Source organism: Sander lucioperca, chromosome 8, assembly GCF_008315115.2.
Source record: "Sander lucioperca isolate FBNREF2018 chromosome 8, SLUC_FBN_1.2, whole genome shotgun sequence".
Lineage (NCBI taxonomy): Eukaryota > Metazoa > Chordata > Actinopteri > Perciformes > Percidae > Sander > Sander lucioperca.
The window spans coordinates 33,161,216-33,178,325 of NC_050180.1; the positions used below are offsets into that span (position 1 = coordinate 33,161,216).

Here is a 17,110-nt window from a genome sequence, read left to right on the forward strand (position 1 = left end):
CTCCTCCTCATCCCGTCCCCTCCCCCTCCCTTCCGCGCACTAACCCCCCAACCCCCACCCCCAAATCCTTCTTGTCGGTTATTCGCTGGAACGCTGGAAGACTGTTTGTTATGTTTGGTGGTGCAGGTTGGCGCAGTTTGTTTTTGTTGCCGTTTGTGGAGCCTGGGCTGTCTACAGAGACCGCGTTTTTTTACAGTGTGTTCAGGGGACAGGCAGCTAGCGGATAGTGAGGAGATGTTTGCTGTATGTGACAAAAAATGTTGTAGCCTAAAAAACGCTTGACATCGCTTAGAGCACCTTTAAGAGATTGTAGTAGAAACCAACAATTAATACAGCGCATTTCATGAAACGCACGGACGCTTTACACAAGTAACGTTACAGGTGAACAAGGGAAAATAAAATAGTAGGCCAACACAAACACGGAGTAAAAGGAATAAAACGTCCGCGCTAAATGGAAGGGGGACATAATTTAATGTTGGCTACTGACGTACAACCACATTGCGCAATCTAAAGTTATTTTATGAATGAAATAGACATATTGCATACCTGAGGGACAATTCAGGGTCGGTTTGAATCATCATTTATCGCCTTTTGTCTTTCACTTTCCCTTTTAGCTTTTAGTTGTTCTTCATTTAATTTTCTTCTTTCCTGTGATGGCCCTGCCCCAGTATCAGCCATAAATACAGCAGATAACTTCTAAAATAACATTAAAATACAATTAGGCCTATATAAAGACACATCCTGCTACCTTTTACCTGGCTCAAAAGGCTGGCTATGCTAACACAGGCTTTTCCGGTGTTACAAAGAAATCTGCGACCCATCCGAATGTGTAACTGTAGCGCCATCTACCTGCCGCAAATCATTCTGTGACTTTGCGGGAAAAATCGAACCCGGGCAAAGGCCTTACCAAAAACTATATAAAAAGAGCGTTCTTTTCACTGTTAGGGCCCTATCTTGCACCCGGTGCAGCGCAAAGCCCAACACAAGTGTCTTTGCTAGTTTAAGACCGACGCAGTTGTCAATTTCCCGTCCAGCGCCCGCATCGTTTAAATAGCAAATGCACCTGCACCCATCTGTGCGCCCATGGGCGTGCTGGTCTTATAGGGAGGTGTGTTCAGGTGCATTCTTGGCGTATTGCCATCTTGAGGCAGCGGGAAGTGATCGTGCCATTGACCAACAAAAACCTGGTCTAAAGTCAATAGCGCAGCATTTCATTGTTATTTTAACAGCGAATTAGTAAAATGTGCCTAGGCTTGTGCACAGCAAATAAAAATATTACGGTGCAAATCCTCCATCATAATAGCAATGCTCCAAGGTCCAAACGCGCCCAACTTTTAAAGTGAATGGGAGATGATCTCTGATTGGTTTATTGCATATTACACCCAAAACCCACCTATGATTAATGAAGACACTAAGTACAACCCTTTTGAACCATGCGCCTGGCGCACGGACCCTTTTTCCCGCCGTCAAACTAGCAAAAGTGAATTGGGACACTCCCTAAACGCACCTGCGCCAGGCACTTCACGCCATGCGCTCAGATCGTTAAAATAGGGTCCTTAGTCTCGTTTGCTGTTACAGGTCATTTAAGACCCTTGTATGAAAAATGACAGAGCTTCAGAAACATTAAAAAGTTACATATAGTTACTTTAATGTGAGGAAGGTTACAATCTCCTCATCGTTTCACACACATCTGTTATTTTCGTGGATGGAAACCCACTGATATTGAGTGTGTGGCTTTAAAATGAATCTCTTCATACAATAAATAAACGTTTCTGTCTTGATCAACATGTTTGCTCACCTCCTAAGGGTCTCAGTGGGGCTCCGTTGTGGCGTACGCGTGGCCCAGTGGGGCTCCCATTGAGCTCCAACCGGCCCTTCTTCCCCGGCGGCGGGAGGCCGCTGAGGTCCGGGCTGCCTCCCCTCCGCTCAGGACTGTCCTGAGTGATGGGACTCTCCCCTCCTCGCTCCATCCTCCTCCAGATCCCCAGAGGAGCTCCAGCCAGAGAGAACGAGTCTGGAAACATGTAAGGGAAATGTTTGTTTTTTTGAGAGGTAGGCATTGTTAAAAGTCAATAGAATTCAACTGTTAAGGTTGATGCTATTCATTTTTTTATTATCAACAAATCCAATGAAAAGACCGAAACCAGCAACTATTTGTAAAAGTGTATTAATACGCAGGTGGAAATTGTCCCCAACAAATGCAGTATTTTCTCCTGGTTGAGTAACGTTTGCTAAAACTACAGTGACCAGCTGTTTTGGGACATAACTTAACCTTTTATTTTATTTAATTTTTTTATGAAACTTTATATTTGAGACCCATCTTTTAAAAGATTTATGTCTTCTTGGTTTGGGTCTTTTCATGGAATTTGTTGACAATAAGAAAAACAAAAAATAACACCAGATGGATCCTTTGAGTGGCCAAAAAAATGGCAAGTGTGTTAGATTTAATTAAAGATTTGAAAAACAGAGACAAATAGAGACAGGAGAAGACAATGGAGAGAGAGAGAGAGAGAGAGAGAGAGAGACAGTCCTTTATCAGTGTTTGTTGGGAGTGTAAACTAGACGGTGACAGCGTAGGAGCACTTGTGTGTTTAATATGTCGAGTACATATATGTACACACACACATTTATGAGAGCGTGAGCCTGGTGGGTCGGTGTCCCCTGATAAGGGAGCGTCAGCCAAACGTCTCATATAGAGTGATGCCATTAGAAACGCTGACAGGCCAGACAGGACGGACGCACGCCAACGCGTGAAAGAGCAGCCAGCTCGCTCTGGCCAAATGCACTGCTTTTATTTGCACACGAGCCCCTGGACAATATCTGCCAGCATGTGTGACCCTCGGGTGACGAGAGAGAGAGAGAGAAAGAGAGAGAGAGAGAGAGATTAGAAAAGTGGAAAGAAAAATGATGAAGAGAGCAAGTATGAAAATCAAGTTAGTGAGCAGATTTGGAGTGGAAAAACACAGAAGGTTTCTGTACGGCGGGACATTGGCCAGCTATCCACCAGAACAAATGAGAGGGAGAATCCATGGTTATTGTTTGAGTGTGGCATTTTCCACCGCGCTTGATTAGAAACTGCACCCTCCCCTCTCTCGCTTATTTCGGCAGCTTTCACTGCTCCGGCTGTCGTAAATCTGAACAAAAGACAATGTTTTGTGTGGCGTAGCTCTCTTGTCTCCCTCCTCTTTCTCTTCCCCTCACGCCTTTCCTCTACCTTCGACTCTTCTTTCACAACAACACCATAGCTAAAAACACCCACCACACACAGAACGAAAACTTTAAATCTGAGAAGTATTAAGAGCTTAAAAAGAAAATGTATAATAAATTAAAAAACATTAGCTTTGGCGTGATTAAAAAGTGTGGGAGGCAAAGAGGCCAGACAAATTAAGAGGCAGAGTTTAATAAAAGTGGTTTTGATTTAAAAAAAAAAAAAAAAAAAAAAAAAAAGAGGGAGAGGAAGAAAACAATTTCAAAGGGTTGCACTTAGTGGAAAGCAATGAGTTTAAATGTGAGTACAGTGTTAGCTATAATTCACAATGTGAGGCTTGCTGAGGAAAAAAGGGAGCTTTGCAAATAAATCTAACCGCTAACTATGTTGTAGCTACAATAAAAGAACAAGTAAATATGACAGAACATGGAGAGACATTCACTGGCTGCTGTCAGCTGCAGTTTCCATCCAGTGTGCTCTTCAGCAGGATGATAAGTGGAACTTGACCTGCCTTGTGAAAGTGTGACGGACTAGAGAGGCCGAAACTAAGACGGTTTAATTTTCTTATTTAAAAGATAATCCTCCGAAAGAATCTGTCGTTATCACCGACGGGTCCCAACCTGCTGCAGCTTCCCCCCGCTACTGATCCCTATCAAGACCTGGCCTCGCCGACATCTCACCATCTAACCACACACACACACACACACACACACACACACACACACTTACAAATTCCTTGTAAGTGCTATTTACTTGGCAATAAATCCTTTTCTAATTCTGAATATGAAGCTGATGGTTAAAGAGTTCAAACTGAAGAAATAACATAATAGAGAAATACCTAGTGCTCATACATACAGACTGTGACACACACACACACACAGACACACACACACACACACACACACACACACACACATACACACACACACAATCACAGTTTCCCAGCATCATCTAATCTCTGAGCACATCCTGCTTCAATTACATTTCATTTGGTATTTGACCCAAGAGATAAAGAATGATAACGCAATGTGTACAGTATTTCGTTTGTCAACCCTCGCTCAGATAAGTCGTCCCACCTCGACAACAGTGAGTATTGTCACGTCGAATGATCAGCAGGTCACGTGCGGCCACATGAAGCATATTGTTAAAGTGTTTATTCATGTATTTGTTAATAACTATAACTCCTGTTGGCACCCAGAAGTTAAAGCTGGCAAAGTATCAGATAATGAATGTGATAATGTAAACACAGTTGTAATAATATTAAATATTCTTCGTAGGACAAGTTATGATTCTTGACAAATACTGTACATTGATAAATATGAAAAATATGTCTTTATGACCCAACGAGGTACACAATTAGACAAGTTGTAATAATGTAACGTTGTTAAATCATTTTTGACCAAGATTTCTGTCAACTTGTTACACTTTGTTTCCATTTTCAGTCTGACGTTTACCTCCACTCTAAATGATTTCCATGGGGGAGGGCAATTCCATTTTCCCTAGCCAATCACCAGAGACCAGCGCATCCGCCTGAATCTGACGTCAAGTTGTAGTAAGAAGTAAGTAAGATTTTATATATATTTACAAAATACAACACATTGTCAAGTGGTTCCCAAACATTCTTGGTTTTTTTAAGTCTCTTGTTATTTGTATTTTGTTGGAGATGTTAGAAAAAAGCATTGCAGATTTTAGACCCTTTTTAGGAGGGTACAATTTAGGCCCCTACATTTCATCTCAGCCCCCCTAAAAATGATAATAATAAAAAACTAAAAACATGTTTTTTTTTCAAACCAATTTTAGTGCTTCAAGTTAGAGTTTGCAAACTTGTCTGTTAGTGACAGAGGACAAACTATTACAGGTTCAAAGGGCTTGAAACAGGTTTAATATCCTGTGTCGCTGTCGCCGATGCTACGCACCTGTAACCCAGTCAAGGAAAGGGTTAACAGAAACATAGTGTTGGCCAATCAGAGGTGGTTGTGCCGGACTCCCGCCTTTGGCTGAGTGTAGTTTAACGTTGGTAGTCCCCGGAGAAGAAGTTGGTCATTTCATGGCGCAGATTAGAACCCAAATTGAAACGTAAGCAACTAAAATTGTTGAATGTTAGAACATTGTGTCAAACTGGTTGTTATTACTAGCCTGGTCCTACCAGACTCTCTTTCATTGGTCCAGAGAGTCTGGCCACTCTCCATTGACAAGTGTTAACTTCCTTGAAGGCGGGTACTCTGTTGAAGTTTAAATCTATTGGATCTGCCCAGAGCCACTCTGGATCTGCCATAACCAATCGTTAACGTTTGGTCGTGACGTCGGCTTAGCATCGCTAGCGTTCGCCATCCCCTTCACCACTAACGGAGCGAGCTGGAAAATCGAACTTTTCCCGAACCCCGTGGGGAGGAGGGCCACAACATCATGGCCACCAACACAACTCAGCAAAGATTGTTCTTGCTCAGGCTTTAACTTCTGGATATTCAGCACAACGACTCAACAACAACAACTCGCATCTTTCTCCGCCACCATTACGGAACTACAACTCAAACTAGCGCACAACCTCAACGTCATCGTTCTCAGCCACTCCCTCTGTTCACTGATTGGACCGGTAAAGATTTGACCGGAGAAAACCCGCGAATATACCGCAAACCCAGACAACATACTGAAGGAAAATGAAAATTGAGCGGAAGTACGTAGGAGGGCAGAGCCAGGCTACGTTATTGTATTGTATGTATCCGTGTCACATTATCATTACGGGCTGAGCCCCCTTAAAGGTCTGATCCTAGAACCGCCCCTGGAAAAAAGTTCAAAAGATGAAAACAGATGTTCTTCTTTCCTTTCCCATTAATCACCCAGGAGTTTGACTTGTAATGGATCTTTACACCGTGGTATTGGTACTTTTACTTAGATAAAGGATCTGAATACTTCCAACACTGGGAGGGTGCAGCAATTTTTATAAAGTGAAACACAACATTTATGCACCCCCACCACTTTAATCACTTCCTGTCGCTGTGCTGTAGCTGGTACTTTGTGCTGAATATTTCCATTCATACCAAAATGAGACGGATTCATTGACAACCTGTATACATGTTCTTACATCCAGGGGGTCAGTGGTGTAGTCTGCGTGATACACAGGTATACGCAGTATACCCACTAAATAAGCTCCGGGATTTCCATATATCCTCTTAAAAATGCCCAATGACACGCAACAACAAACTTTCCATTATATTTTTGATATATTTTGAATTGTCATCTGTGTTTTCCTTCTTCACATAGGCTAAATAAAGGTATTTCCACCGTAAATTGGTGCATAAAAGTGGATCTGAATAAAGGAAATGAAGTTGTTGATGCTCAAAACTTCCCTCGGGGAGGACACCCAGACCCCCCACTATGATATACCCCCCCCCAAAAGGCAGATTCTGGCTAGTATATACATATACAGTACAGTATACCCACTATGATATATTAGACTACACCACTGCAAGGGGTAGGCTTCTAATTCAATTCAGTTCAATTTTATTTATAGTATCAAATCATAACAAGAGTTATCTCGAGACATTTTACAGATAGAGTAGGTCTAGACCACACTATAATTTACAAAGACCCAACCATTCCAGTAATTCCCCCAAGAGCAAGCATTTAGTGCAAAATAAAATAAAATAACTTTAACTTGGTGTCATTTCCCTTCAGTCTCTGTGATTGGACCGGCAAATAAATGGAGCAAAAGTTGTGTTAACTCTGCTAATACGTTTCAAGATTAGTAATGCCATTTATGCCAAATTCCCACCCTACCTCGTTATGCAACTTAAAAAATAGACACATCAGACAATTTTTTGCCTCTTTGAAAGGGGCAGGACTAGAAATGAGTCATGCTCAACATTTGTTGTGTTCTCGTTGTAGAACGATGAAGACAGAACAAACAGATACAAAATAGGATGAAGGCTCAACAGGAGGATTTTTCTTTCCTTGACAACTTTCATGTTTTTCCCAAATGATGTACAGATTTTTAGGCATTCTTTTATCAAATGGCTTGAAAAACAGTGCAAATAGCTGCCATAAATAGGGGGAAAAAGGTTTGGGCTGAGCCCCGAATGTTTAAAACGTCTGTCTCCGCCCCTACTGACATCCCAGTGTCTCTCTTTTCACCTTAAAAAGGTGATGAATGATGTAAATAATAACTTGGATGCGGGGGCGCCTGGATAGCTCACCTGGTTGAGTGTGCACCCCATGTACAAAAGCTCAGTCCTTACCGCAGCGGCCGCGGGTTCGGGTTCAACCTGCGGCAACTTTGCTGCATGTCCTTCTCCCTCTCTCTCCCGTTTCACATCTCAAGCTGTCCTGTCTAATAAAGGCCTAAAATGCCACGAAAAACAACAAAATAAAACAATGACTCGGACGTGCCCACAGCCACAGACTGATGAATGCTAATCTATTTTATGCAATTATTACGGGTGTGTTGAGCAATAACCTTTTGTTCTAAACACTCTGTGTGACGCTATACAGTGCATCACATTAAATCATGGCCTGATATCAGCCTTCAAACACTGTGATGGTTATCTTCTTCATCCTAAATCCATATGTGTTGCATTGTTTGATAAGGCGTGTGATAGCTGGGGCAGTTAATAAAGAAGTGATAAGAGGAGCTGTTACATATTTGCTATGGAGACCATGTAATGTGTTTTTGATAAGAAGAGCGGTCATGATGCATTTCCCAATTTATTGCTTCTCTGGTCAACCGTCACACCTCTCAGAGAAACAATATAATCAATTATTGAGATATTGCCTTTCAAAGCTGTCGAATAAATCGTCAATAAAAGTGAAACTGAGCTGCTATATCTTCATCATTTGCCGTCTTTTCGATAAAAATAGAACTCAATCTCACCTTTAAATATTTCTGCTTTAAAGACGGTCAGATATAAAGAAATAAAAGCCCCACTCTGCTCTGTTTGTCCCGCATCGTGTCTGATGCTGGGACGACCTCATGTTTTTGATGATAAGCCACTATCAAATTCCACATTATTACGCGTTCTAGACATAACAAATACACACCGAGAGCCAAAGACAAGATTGCAGAGCAAAAATGTAGACACACCCAGAGAAATAGAAGAGTATAGGACACGACAACAAACACACCTCTAAACAATATGTCCAGCTCAAAGACGTAAACACACACAAACAGAGGCTAACGTGTAATTCAAAGCCAGTCTAAACTCTACAAATCAGACGGCTGACAAACACTGATTGCTAGTCCCATTCATTTCAAAGACATATGGTATAATGACTGGTTCAAACGGTCCATGAAAGCTGCTTTTTTTTTTTTTTAAGTGCTCATATTATGCTCATTTTCAGTTTCATAATTGTATTAAGATGTTATATCAGAATAAGTTTACATGGTTTCATTTTCAAAAAACACCATATTTTAGTTGTACTGCACATTGCTGCAGCTCCTCTTTTCACCCTGTGTGTTGAGCTCTCTGTTTTAGCTACAGAGTGAGACATCTCACTTCTGTTCTATCTCTGTTGGGAGTCGCACATGCTCAGTAGCTAGGTAAGGACTACTAGCCAGTCAGAAGCAGAGTATGAGGGCGTGCCCTGACAGTAGCTAGGTAAGGACTACTAGCCAGTCAGAAGCAGAGTATGAGGGCGTGCCATGCTAGCAGCTAGGCGAGCATTATAACGTGTACTACAAAGTGACCACGTTTGTCTCTGAAGTAAAGGCTGGACTACAATAGAGCTGTTTGGAGCAGTTTGTGAACAGTGTTTTCTGTTGGAGATGGTAAGTCCCTTTGGGGTGGACTTTGGGCTTTTTCACTTTGTAAACATATAACGTGCACAAAAAAGATATATGACACAATAAAGGAAAGAGAAAACATAATATGAACACTTTAAATGTATTTTTATCTCCATCACTCTCTCTTGTGCTTTTATTTTTGCATCACCTGTAAAGTTTGGGTAATTTTTTTGGGATGTTCGGCCTCAGATGAAGCAACGTGTGTACGGAATAGGGCTACAACTAACGATTCGTTTCGATAAAATATTACAAAATGGTAAAAAAAAAAAAAATTCAATCATTGTTTCCCAAAGCCCAAGATGACGTCCTCAAATGTCTCGTTTTGTCCACAACTCAAAGATATTCAGTTTACTGTCCCAGAGGAGAGAAGACACTAGAAATATCCACATTTAACAAGCTGACATCAGAGAATTTGTACTTTTTTTCAGTTAATAGTTGACAACTAATCGATTCATCTTTGCAGCTCTAGAACAAAATGTAAAGATTTAGGGGAAGCAACAGGTAGAGTAAAATAAATGCTCTACAGAAAGCTGTTTTTATGTTGCCTCCTGCCTACACACACACACACACACGCATGCACGCACGCACGCACACACACAAACACACACACACACACACACACTACATCCCTGTAATCCCATTGTGATAAGTGTGCAGGAAACAGAGAGCAGCAACTCGCACACTTACTCTCTGAGATTTAAAACAAAAGAGAAGTATGAGAGGGATAACTGTGGGTGAAAAGTGAACGCAATCATCTGAACAGCAGGCTCACATTGAATCTGTCCTACGTATGGAACTAATGGATCTCAAAGTGTGAGTAAGAAACACAAATAACCTCTCCCACGGCAGAGCTGCTCTAACTGCCTCTCCGATATCTCTTCTACCGTTAAGATACTATGTCTGCTAATGAAGGGTTGTGCCTTTAACATGCAAAACCAGACTGAGAGAGAGTGACCTGCGAGGGCATTATTAGCACTGATAGCAAGGGAAGAACCGGAGAGGCGTCACCTATGTAGGAAAATATCCAGATATAGGTCGTCCACTTTTATAGCAGGGTTATCAAGCTATTGGTTAATGCTTGGCTCTGCAGCAGCACAGATAAAAGAAGGCAGGAGAAGGAGGAGGAGGAGGAGGAGGAGGAGGAGGGGAGCAATATTAAAAGCTCTGCTGTCAAAACCAATGTATGCACAGGGAGGGACAGACGTAATGAAGCTGGGATGTGTTAAAATGCTTTCCAGAAAAACAACCCCAGAAGAAGGAAGCACACAAAAAGTAATCAGAATTTGTTTTTTTAAAGTCTGAAAACAAAATGGAGAACAACATAAAAGTTTTTTTTTTGTTTTTTTTTTCATGTGGCCGTTTATGAGAAATGATTGCTGTTAGGGAAGGTTACATTATTGTGGAATTTGGCGTTTATGGCCATCAGATGTGTCACACTCTGATGTGGGGAGAGTTGGTGTGAGGGGAAGACAGACCTTTACGGCAAACACACTCGGCCGCACACACACACACACACACACACAGACAGAGTCGCAGAGGAAAATAACCAGGGTGAGGGGGCGAGACGAAGGCCTTCTGGCAAACATGTTTGGCTCCCTCGTAAACATCTCATTTGATAATACGGGATGAAGAGTTAACAGCAAGCATTTATAGCCTCGCCCTTCCAGTTAGAGGATGCATGCTTAAACACACTCATCTATACATACACACAGAGACACACACACACACACAAAGACACTAAGCCACACAAACCACAGCCAGCACGCTACACAGACTCTCTGCTTTAACACTTCCAGGGACCACACACTGACTCAGAGTACAGCCACACACACTGGGACGAATAAGACACATGCATGTATGTATACAGTACAGGGGGTGTGGACAAAATAATAGTGCCACAACATGCTGTAGTCCAGGGACGCTTGAACTGCATTATATCATGAGGTGTTCCTGTTATACTGTCACACATTTAGAGGGGAAAACTTTACTGTAACACACACACACACACACACACACACACACACACACACACACACAGATGCCAAACCCATCCACCACAGCTCTCACCAGCCTCACCAGAGTGGGGCAAAACACAGAAAGATTATGTCTCAGTGCACACTTGCCTGAGTTTTCTCTGTCCCATTTTTTTTTTTTTTTTTTTAAAAAGACATGAATTTATCATCCAGAGTCACAGCGAGCCACAGATGAAATAAAATATGCACCAGGCAGGCTGAATATGAGACATTATAGAGATCTGTGAGTGACGCCCACAGCCAGCCAGAGAGGAGCATCATTAGTGCCCACAGAGCTTCTCCACTATCTAATCTGCTGTTTAATAGCGCAGACACAGCCCTATTCCAGTCAACAGATAGCTGAGTTCACACAGAGGCAGGAAGAAAAAGAGGAGGAGGGTCACTGAAGAATTAAAAGTTGTAAATGTTGTGTGTGTTGTCTGATACGCCAGTTCCAAAGACACATTTCTATTTGATGTAAATCTAATGAACAAATAAGTAATCTGAATCTGAATTATGAATGTCTTGGTCTAATTGTGTCTGATTAAAACTGTTGGTCATAACTATGAGACTATGAAGTGACATTAATCTTTCAGAATTTAGAAAACGAACGACTAATGGAACAAGAATATTTCAGCTATGCTTAAAAAAAAACTGCAAAGTGAAGCAAAAAAAAAAAAAAAAAAAAGGAAAAAAAAGAAAAAGGCCCACAGTCTTCGTTATATGCATGAAATTGCAAACCATAAATAATGCGCGCATCTTGGCGGCAGAATGAGGGAAAAAGCCTCAAAGCCTCGCGCACATTTTAAAGCTTCTGCAGCTCAGTGAAAGCCAAAGAGAAGATGAGTTCTCTATTATTTTGGATACGCAAACTCTTTACACATGAACCCTTTCACGCCCTGACAGAGTTTGCGCGGCCAGTCAAAAACTTTTTTTTATTTTTGGAACATGTGCGCAAACTTTAAGCAGACACGGAGGCCAGAAAACCTGCAGCGGCTGCACACATGCACTCTCCCATCACAGCAGCTGAAACGAATCCGTTTTTCCTCGCGGTTGGCTTAAAAACAAAAAAAAAAAAAAAATGATGTATTCATGTTATTTTTCTATCATTCTTTCTAAAGTGCTGGTGATTGTAGCCTGCGGGAAAGAGAAGGTGATTGACAGTGGCGTTTAGTGCACAGTGCTGTCAGTATGTTTTCAATTCATTATCAGGCCTATTTTAATTATATTAACATTGTTAATTACTGCTATGTGTAAATTGCGTTTCTGCTCTAAATAGGAATCCGGATTCCAAATTCTCCATCCACACTTTACCTGCTCAGGTGAGAATTGATATTGTGTGTTATTTTAGTTTGGGCTGTTTTTTTTTTTCCCCTCCTCTCTTTTCTTTTCTTTTCAGTATTTTAGTTTCTTAATTGGACTATACATTGGAGAAGCCCCTCTGAGTTTTTTTTTTTATTTCATCTCCCCATCACATCTTATATTGATTATGTGTATGTCAATCTGTAGTATTTGTATATATGTAAACCAATAAACTAAACTAAACTAGAAATCCCCTCAGGAATAAGAGAGATGTGTGTGTGTGTGTGTGTGTGTGTGTGTGTGTGTGTGTGTGTGTGTGTGTGTGTGTGTGTGTGTGTGTGTGTGTGTGTGTGTGTGTGTGTGTGTGTGTGTGTGTGAACGGCAGCAGGCGTTTCACACGCGTTTAATTTGAAAAAGAAAAAGAGTGTAAGCATAAACGCAGTTTGGATTGGAGGTTTTGGAAAAGATGAGTCAGTCTGCTGTTTTTTTTTTTTTTAAAAGGTCAGAGAGGACGACAGGTTTTAGTTTGAGGCTGCTGTCAGAGTGAGAAATAGGCAGAAGGAATACGGTCGATTTAATAAATGAGAAGAAGGAAAAAAATGAACTTTTCTGCTTTCTTGTAGGTTACATAAACCAATCGTCTGACCCGTATGTGACGCTTTGAAACGTGTATTCATTCTACCTTCATTTACACTGGGGAGATCACTGGGGGACGACCCTCACTTCCAATGACTTCTAAGAGAGCAACACCATCATAAGAACACAGACAGATCCGAAAACTTTCCCAAATGGAAAAAAAAAAACTATTTGATAAAAAGAAATACAACTGTGTAAAGCAATTACGAGTAGAAGTTTAGACGTCCACAATTTAGCTACATGTCTAAAGTGTCCAAAAGGCACATGTGATTTGATTTTGAGTTCACGAGTCAGGTCCACTAAAAGTAATAAGCAGCTTCAGACCGAACATGAAGTATGTAAATAGGGCTACAAGTGCACAATTGATTGTAAAAAAAAAAAAAAAATGTATGGATGTGGGTTTGATTTCTTCATGTTTAGTGCAGGACAAAGTCCTGACACGACGGTCTGCTAACAGGACTGGTTCTCTAAAAAAACTAAACTTAAACTAACCCTTTTTTTTTTAAGTTCAGCCCGAACGCGTATACGGGGGAGGGGGGGGGGGGGTTAATAGGTACAAGCAGGGTTCAAAATGAACACCATCTACCAGCGCCAAATGCTGGTTAAAATATGCAAGTGCTTGGTAGATTTGCTCCACTCACCAGCCAAAAAAACGCCAAATGGCAATCTATTGAGTGGCTGGTAAAATGTGAACATTTTATTTGGTTAGTGGACAAAAAAAAACGTTCATTTTGGACCCTGGCTACAAGCAGTGGTGTAGTCTAATTGTAGTGGGCATACTGCACTGTGACTTAATTTCCTTCATTCTGATCCACTTTTATGCACCAATTTACGGTGGAAATACCTTTATTTAGCCTATGCGAAGGAAAACACAGATGACAATTCAAAATATATCAAAAATATAATGGAAAGTATGTTGTTGCGTGTCATTGCGCATTTTTAAGTGGGTATATGGAAATCCTGGAGCTTTCTTAGTGGGTATACTGCGTATACCTGCGTATCACGTAGGTAGACTACACCACTGGCTACAAGTGCACACTTGATTGTAAAAAAGGGTCCATGCGATGTGGATGTGGGTTTGATTTCTCCATGTTTAGTGCAGGACAACGTATTGCTCCTGACATGACGGTCTGCAGCAGGACTGGTTCTCATTTTAAAACGCATTTTGGCTCCAGTTTCTTGGGACAACGCAGAGCAGACTGGAGGCCTACATTTTCTCCACAGTCCCTGATCAGACCAGAGCGTTATGATATTCAAATTTCTGAATGTTCTCTGACTATTTCACCCACTCTGACGGTATCTTTGCTCCGAGGCGGCGTGTCTTTAGCCTACTGTCCCATGTGTGTGTGTGTGTGTGTGTGTGTGTGTGTGTGTGTGTGTGTGTGTCTCAGAGGTTAAAAGGCCCTCGGAAAAAAAAAGAAAGTAAAAACAACAGCCGGAGCGTGTTGGACACCTCTCTGTTTCCCCCCGTTATGTTGTATTCATCATCTGTCCCGTTTACCGGGGATTATGCAGTTTGAATTTAACACTAAAACTCTGCACGTGTTAAACAGTAACATCGCTGACACTTTTCACAGTAACGGCTCATTAATTATTATTTTTTTCTAAGTTAAAAAAGTCACAAGGTAAAAGTTGTGACGCATTTTGAAGATTTGTTTTCTGAAAATAACGTGCGCGCACACACACACACACACAGACACACACACACACACACAGACACACACACACACACACACACACACACACACACAACTTGCAGTGATAGAGTTTTGGTCTACATTATTCTGAACGTGTTGCGATAAATCAAAACACTTCCTGCCAAGCCTCCAAAAATAGCAGCAACGATCCCTTTAAATATTGAACTCACAATATTGATAAACTGGTTGAGTTCTTTAATAACTTATGCGGGATTGTGTTGACGTGTCTATACATCTTGTGCGTATTTAAAAATACTGAATACAACTCCTAAAAAAAAAATAATAAGGCTACTAATAGTAAAAGAAGCTGACATTGATCATGCGGGGGTTAATTCAATAAATATGACTCCATTTGTACAGAAATCTTCAAGAAAATGTTTGTATTATTATAGAAAAACGACTGGCTAATTTTGAAAAATAATAACTAGTATTATTGTAGATGGACGTCAGATATTTTAGACCTATAAGACAATACAAGCACAAACTAGTATTAGTATTAACATTATACAAATTATAATAATAGTTGGTTTATAGAATGAACTAAAGGAACAGTGGCGTTGAGCCAAAGTTGAAGTTTGGTACTGATCAATGTCAACGAAACGGAATCACTATTTATTTATTTTTAAATAACTGACATTCACTTCATCGTAAATTAGCAGTTTGATGCATTTGTGGTGTGCAGATGAACCTGCAGAACTGTGTGTGTGTGTGTGTGTGTGTGTGTGTGTGTGTGTGTGTGTGTGTGTGTGTGTGTGTGTGTGTGTGTGTGTGTGTGTGTGTGTGTGTGTGTGTGTGTGTGTCTGTAGCCACTCACTGTTTACGGCTGTGTGTCTGTAGCGCTGCTGGCCGCTGAGGAGGCTCTGTCCATTGATCAGGAGTATTGAATCCAGGGCTGAGCTGTGGTTCTGCTCCTGGATACACGGCGGATCACGCTGGTAAAAAAAGAGGCCCGGGGAGCTGAATCTGGACTCGTCTGGGAGACCGGACCGATCCACAGAGGAGAAAAAAAGTTATAGTTACTGGGAGGGAGAGAGAGAGAGAGAGAGAGAGAGGGGGCGACGGTAGCGCGTAAAGCAGCGGAGAGAGTGGAAAGGTGGACGGATGGATGCTCTCTGTGGGGACGTAGAGGCGTAGAGAGGGAGAGACTTTGTGAGCACCGGTAGGGGTCTGTCCTGAAGCCGTAGACCTTTCTGTCCGACTCACAAACTTGATGTTGCAGATGGAATTCTTTCCCCCCTCCGTTCTTCCTTTTTACGCGTTTGTCCGCCTTTTAGTTTAAAACGCGTCTCTGTGCCACAAGTCTGCCTTCCTCTGAACTCATGGCTTCATCCTCGGAGTGAGAGAGAGAGAAAGAGAGAGAGAAAAAGCTTTTGCGCAAAAAATAACGCGACGCAGCCGGGAAAACAAAAAACCAGACAACCCGGGAGACACAACACGCGGACCTGACCGAAAAGCAAATCACCGGAGTGTGAGTTACAGTAACAGCGGGATGTATCGGTGCAAAAGGACCGGTTTCTAATCAGTGTGTCACTTTCAATCGTCCCTGTGCCAACGGGCGCACTGACTGATAGAGGGAGGAGAGAAGGGAGGAGAGACAAAGAGAGAGAGAGAGAGAGAAGGGAGGGAGGGAGCAGAGGAGGCGTCAAAAAAAAAAACTAATCTGACCCATGAAAGCGTGTTGTGGGCCGGATCTATAGGACGCAGAACATGATATAAAAGTGTCCATCAAAACTTTACTTTTTTCGTAAATATGTCTTTAGGGCGATTCTTACCAGATGGGAGGGAAGGGGGGGAGGATCCTGGACTAAATCCTTCTTTCAGATGCTTAAATAATGTCTGTTTGGACTTCATGTTGTCTCCATTCAACATAAACATGTTGCGTAATCCTATCTGACTGGAATCTTCCCTCTATCAAAGGGACCTTGACATTAGAAAGAGAAAAGATAGAGCGCTTTGTTGAATGGGTTCTGCGTCACGCAGCACTAACTTATCAGCTTCCCTCTAATACTTTCACACGTTAGTCAGTGCCATCCCGCAGATAATCCGCCCGAGTTGAAGTCCACGCACTGATACATGTTAATAAGTAGCCTAATAACGAGTCCCGTCTCTTTCGCTCTCGTTATTAAATGCCCTCAATATAACAGCAGCGCCCCTTAATAATAATAATAATAATAATAAACCTGTAAGTCAATATTCAGAGAGACTGCGACACACTGGATGGTCAGTGAACTCCTCCTGCTTCATCCAGCGCAACAGCTGCACGAGCGCGCACATCTGACCAGCTCATCAGTGTGTGTGTGTGTGTGTGTGTGTGTGTGTGTGTGTGTGTGTGTGTGTGCGTGTGCGTGCGTGCGTGCGTGTGCGTGTGTGTGAGAGAGAGAACCTTTTTGCACATCCTGCACTAATCCATACGACTCATTTTTCTTAATGTTATGTTAACAGTTACATGTACGTATTTGTTTCTGTATTTATTGTTTAT

The 17,110-nt window shown here is 41.7% G+C and overlaps 1 protein-coding gene across 3 annotated transcripts in view; it reads right to left on the minus strand.

Annotated features, from left to right (window-relative positions):
• The window catches only part of satb2 (SATB homeobox 2), a 64,172-nt gene extending 47,932 nt beyond the window's left edge, over window positions 1-16,240 (minus strand). For 2 of the 3 annotated variants that reach the window (XM_031297285.2, XM_031297205.2), the window contains exons 1-2: window positions 15,446-16,240; window positions 1,799-2,014 (exon numbers count right to left, since the gene is read on the minus strand). In XM_031297285.2, the coding sequence (XP_031153145.1) occupies window positions 1,799-1,970 (172 nt within the window). In that variant the 5' untranslated portion in view covers window positions 1,971-2,014; window positions 15,446-16,240. The remainder of the gene's footprint in view (window positions 1-1,798; window positions 2,015-15,445) is intronic. The other variant, XM_031297155.2, reaches the window with a different exon arrangement.
• Window positions 16,241-17,110: the final 870 nt, after the last annotated feature.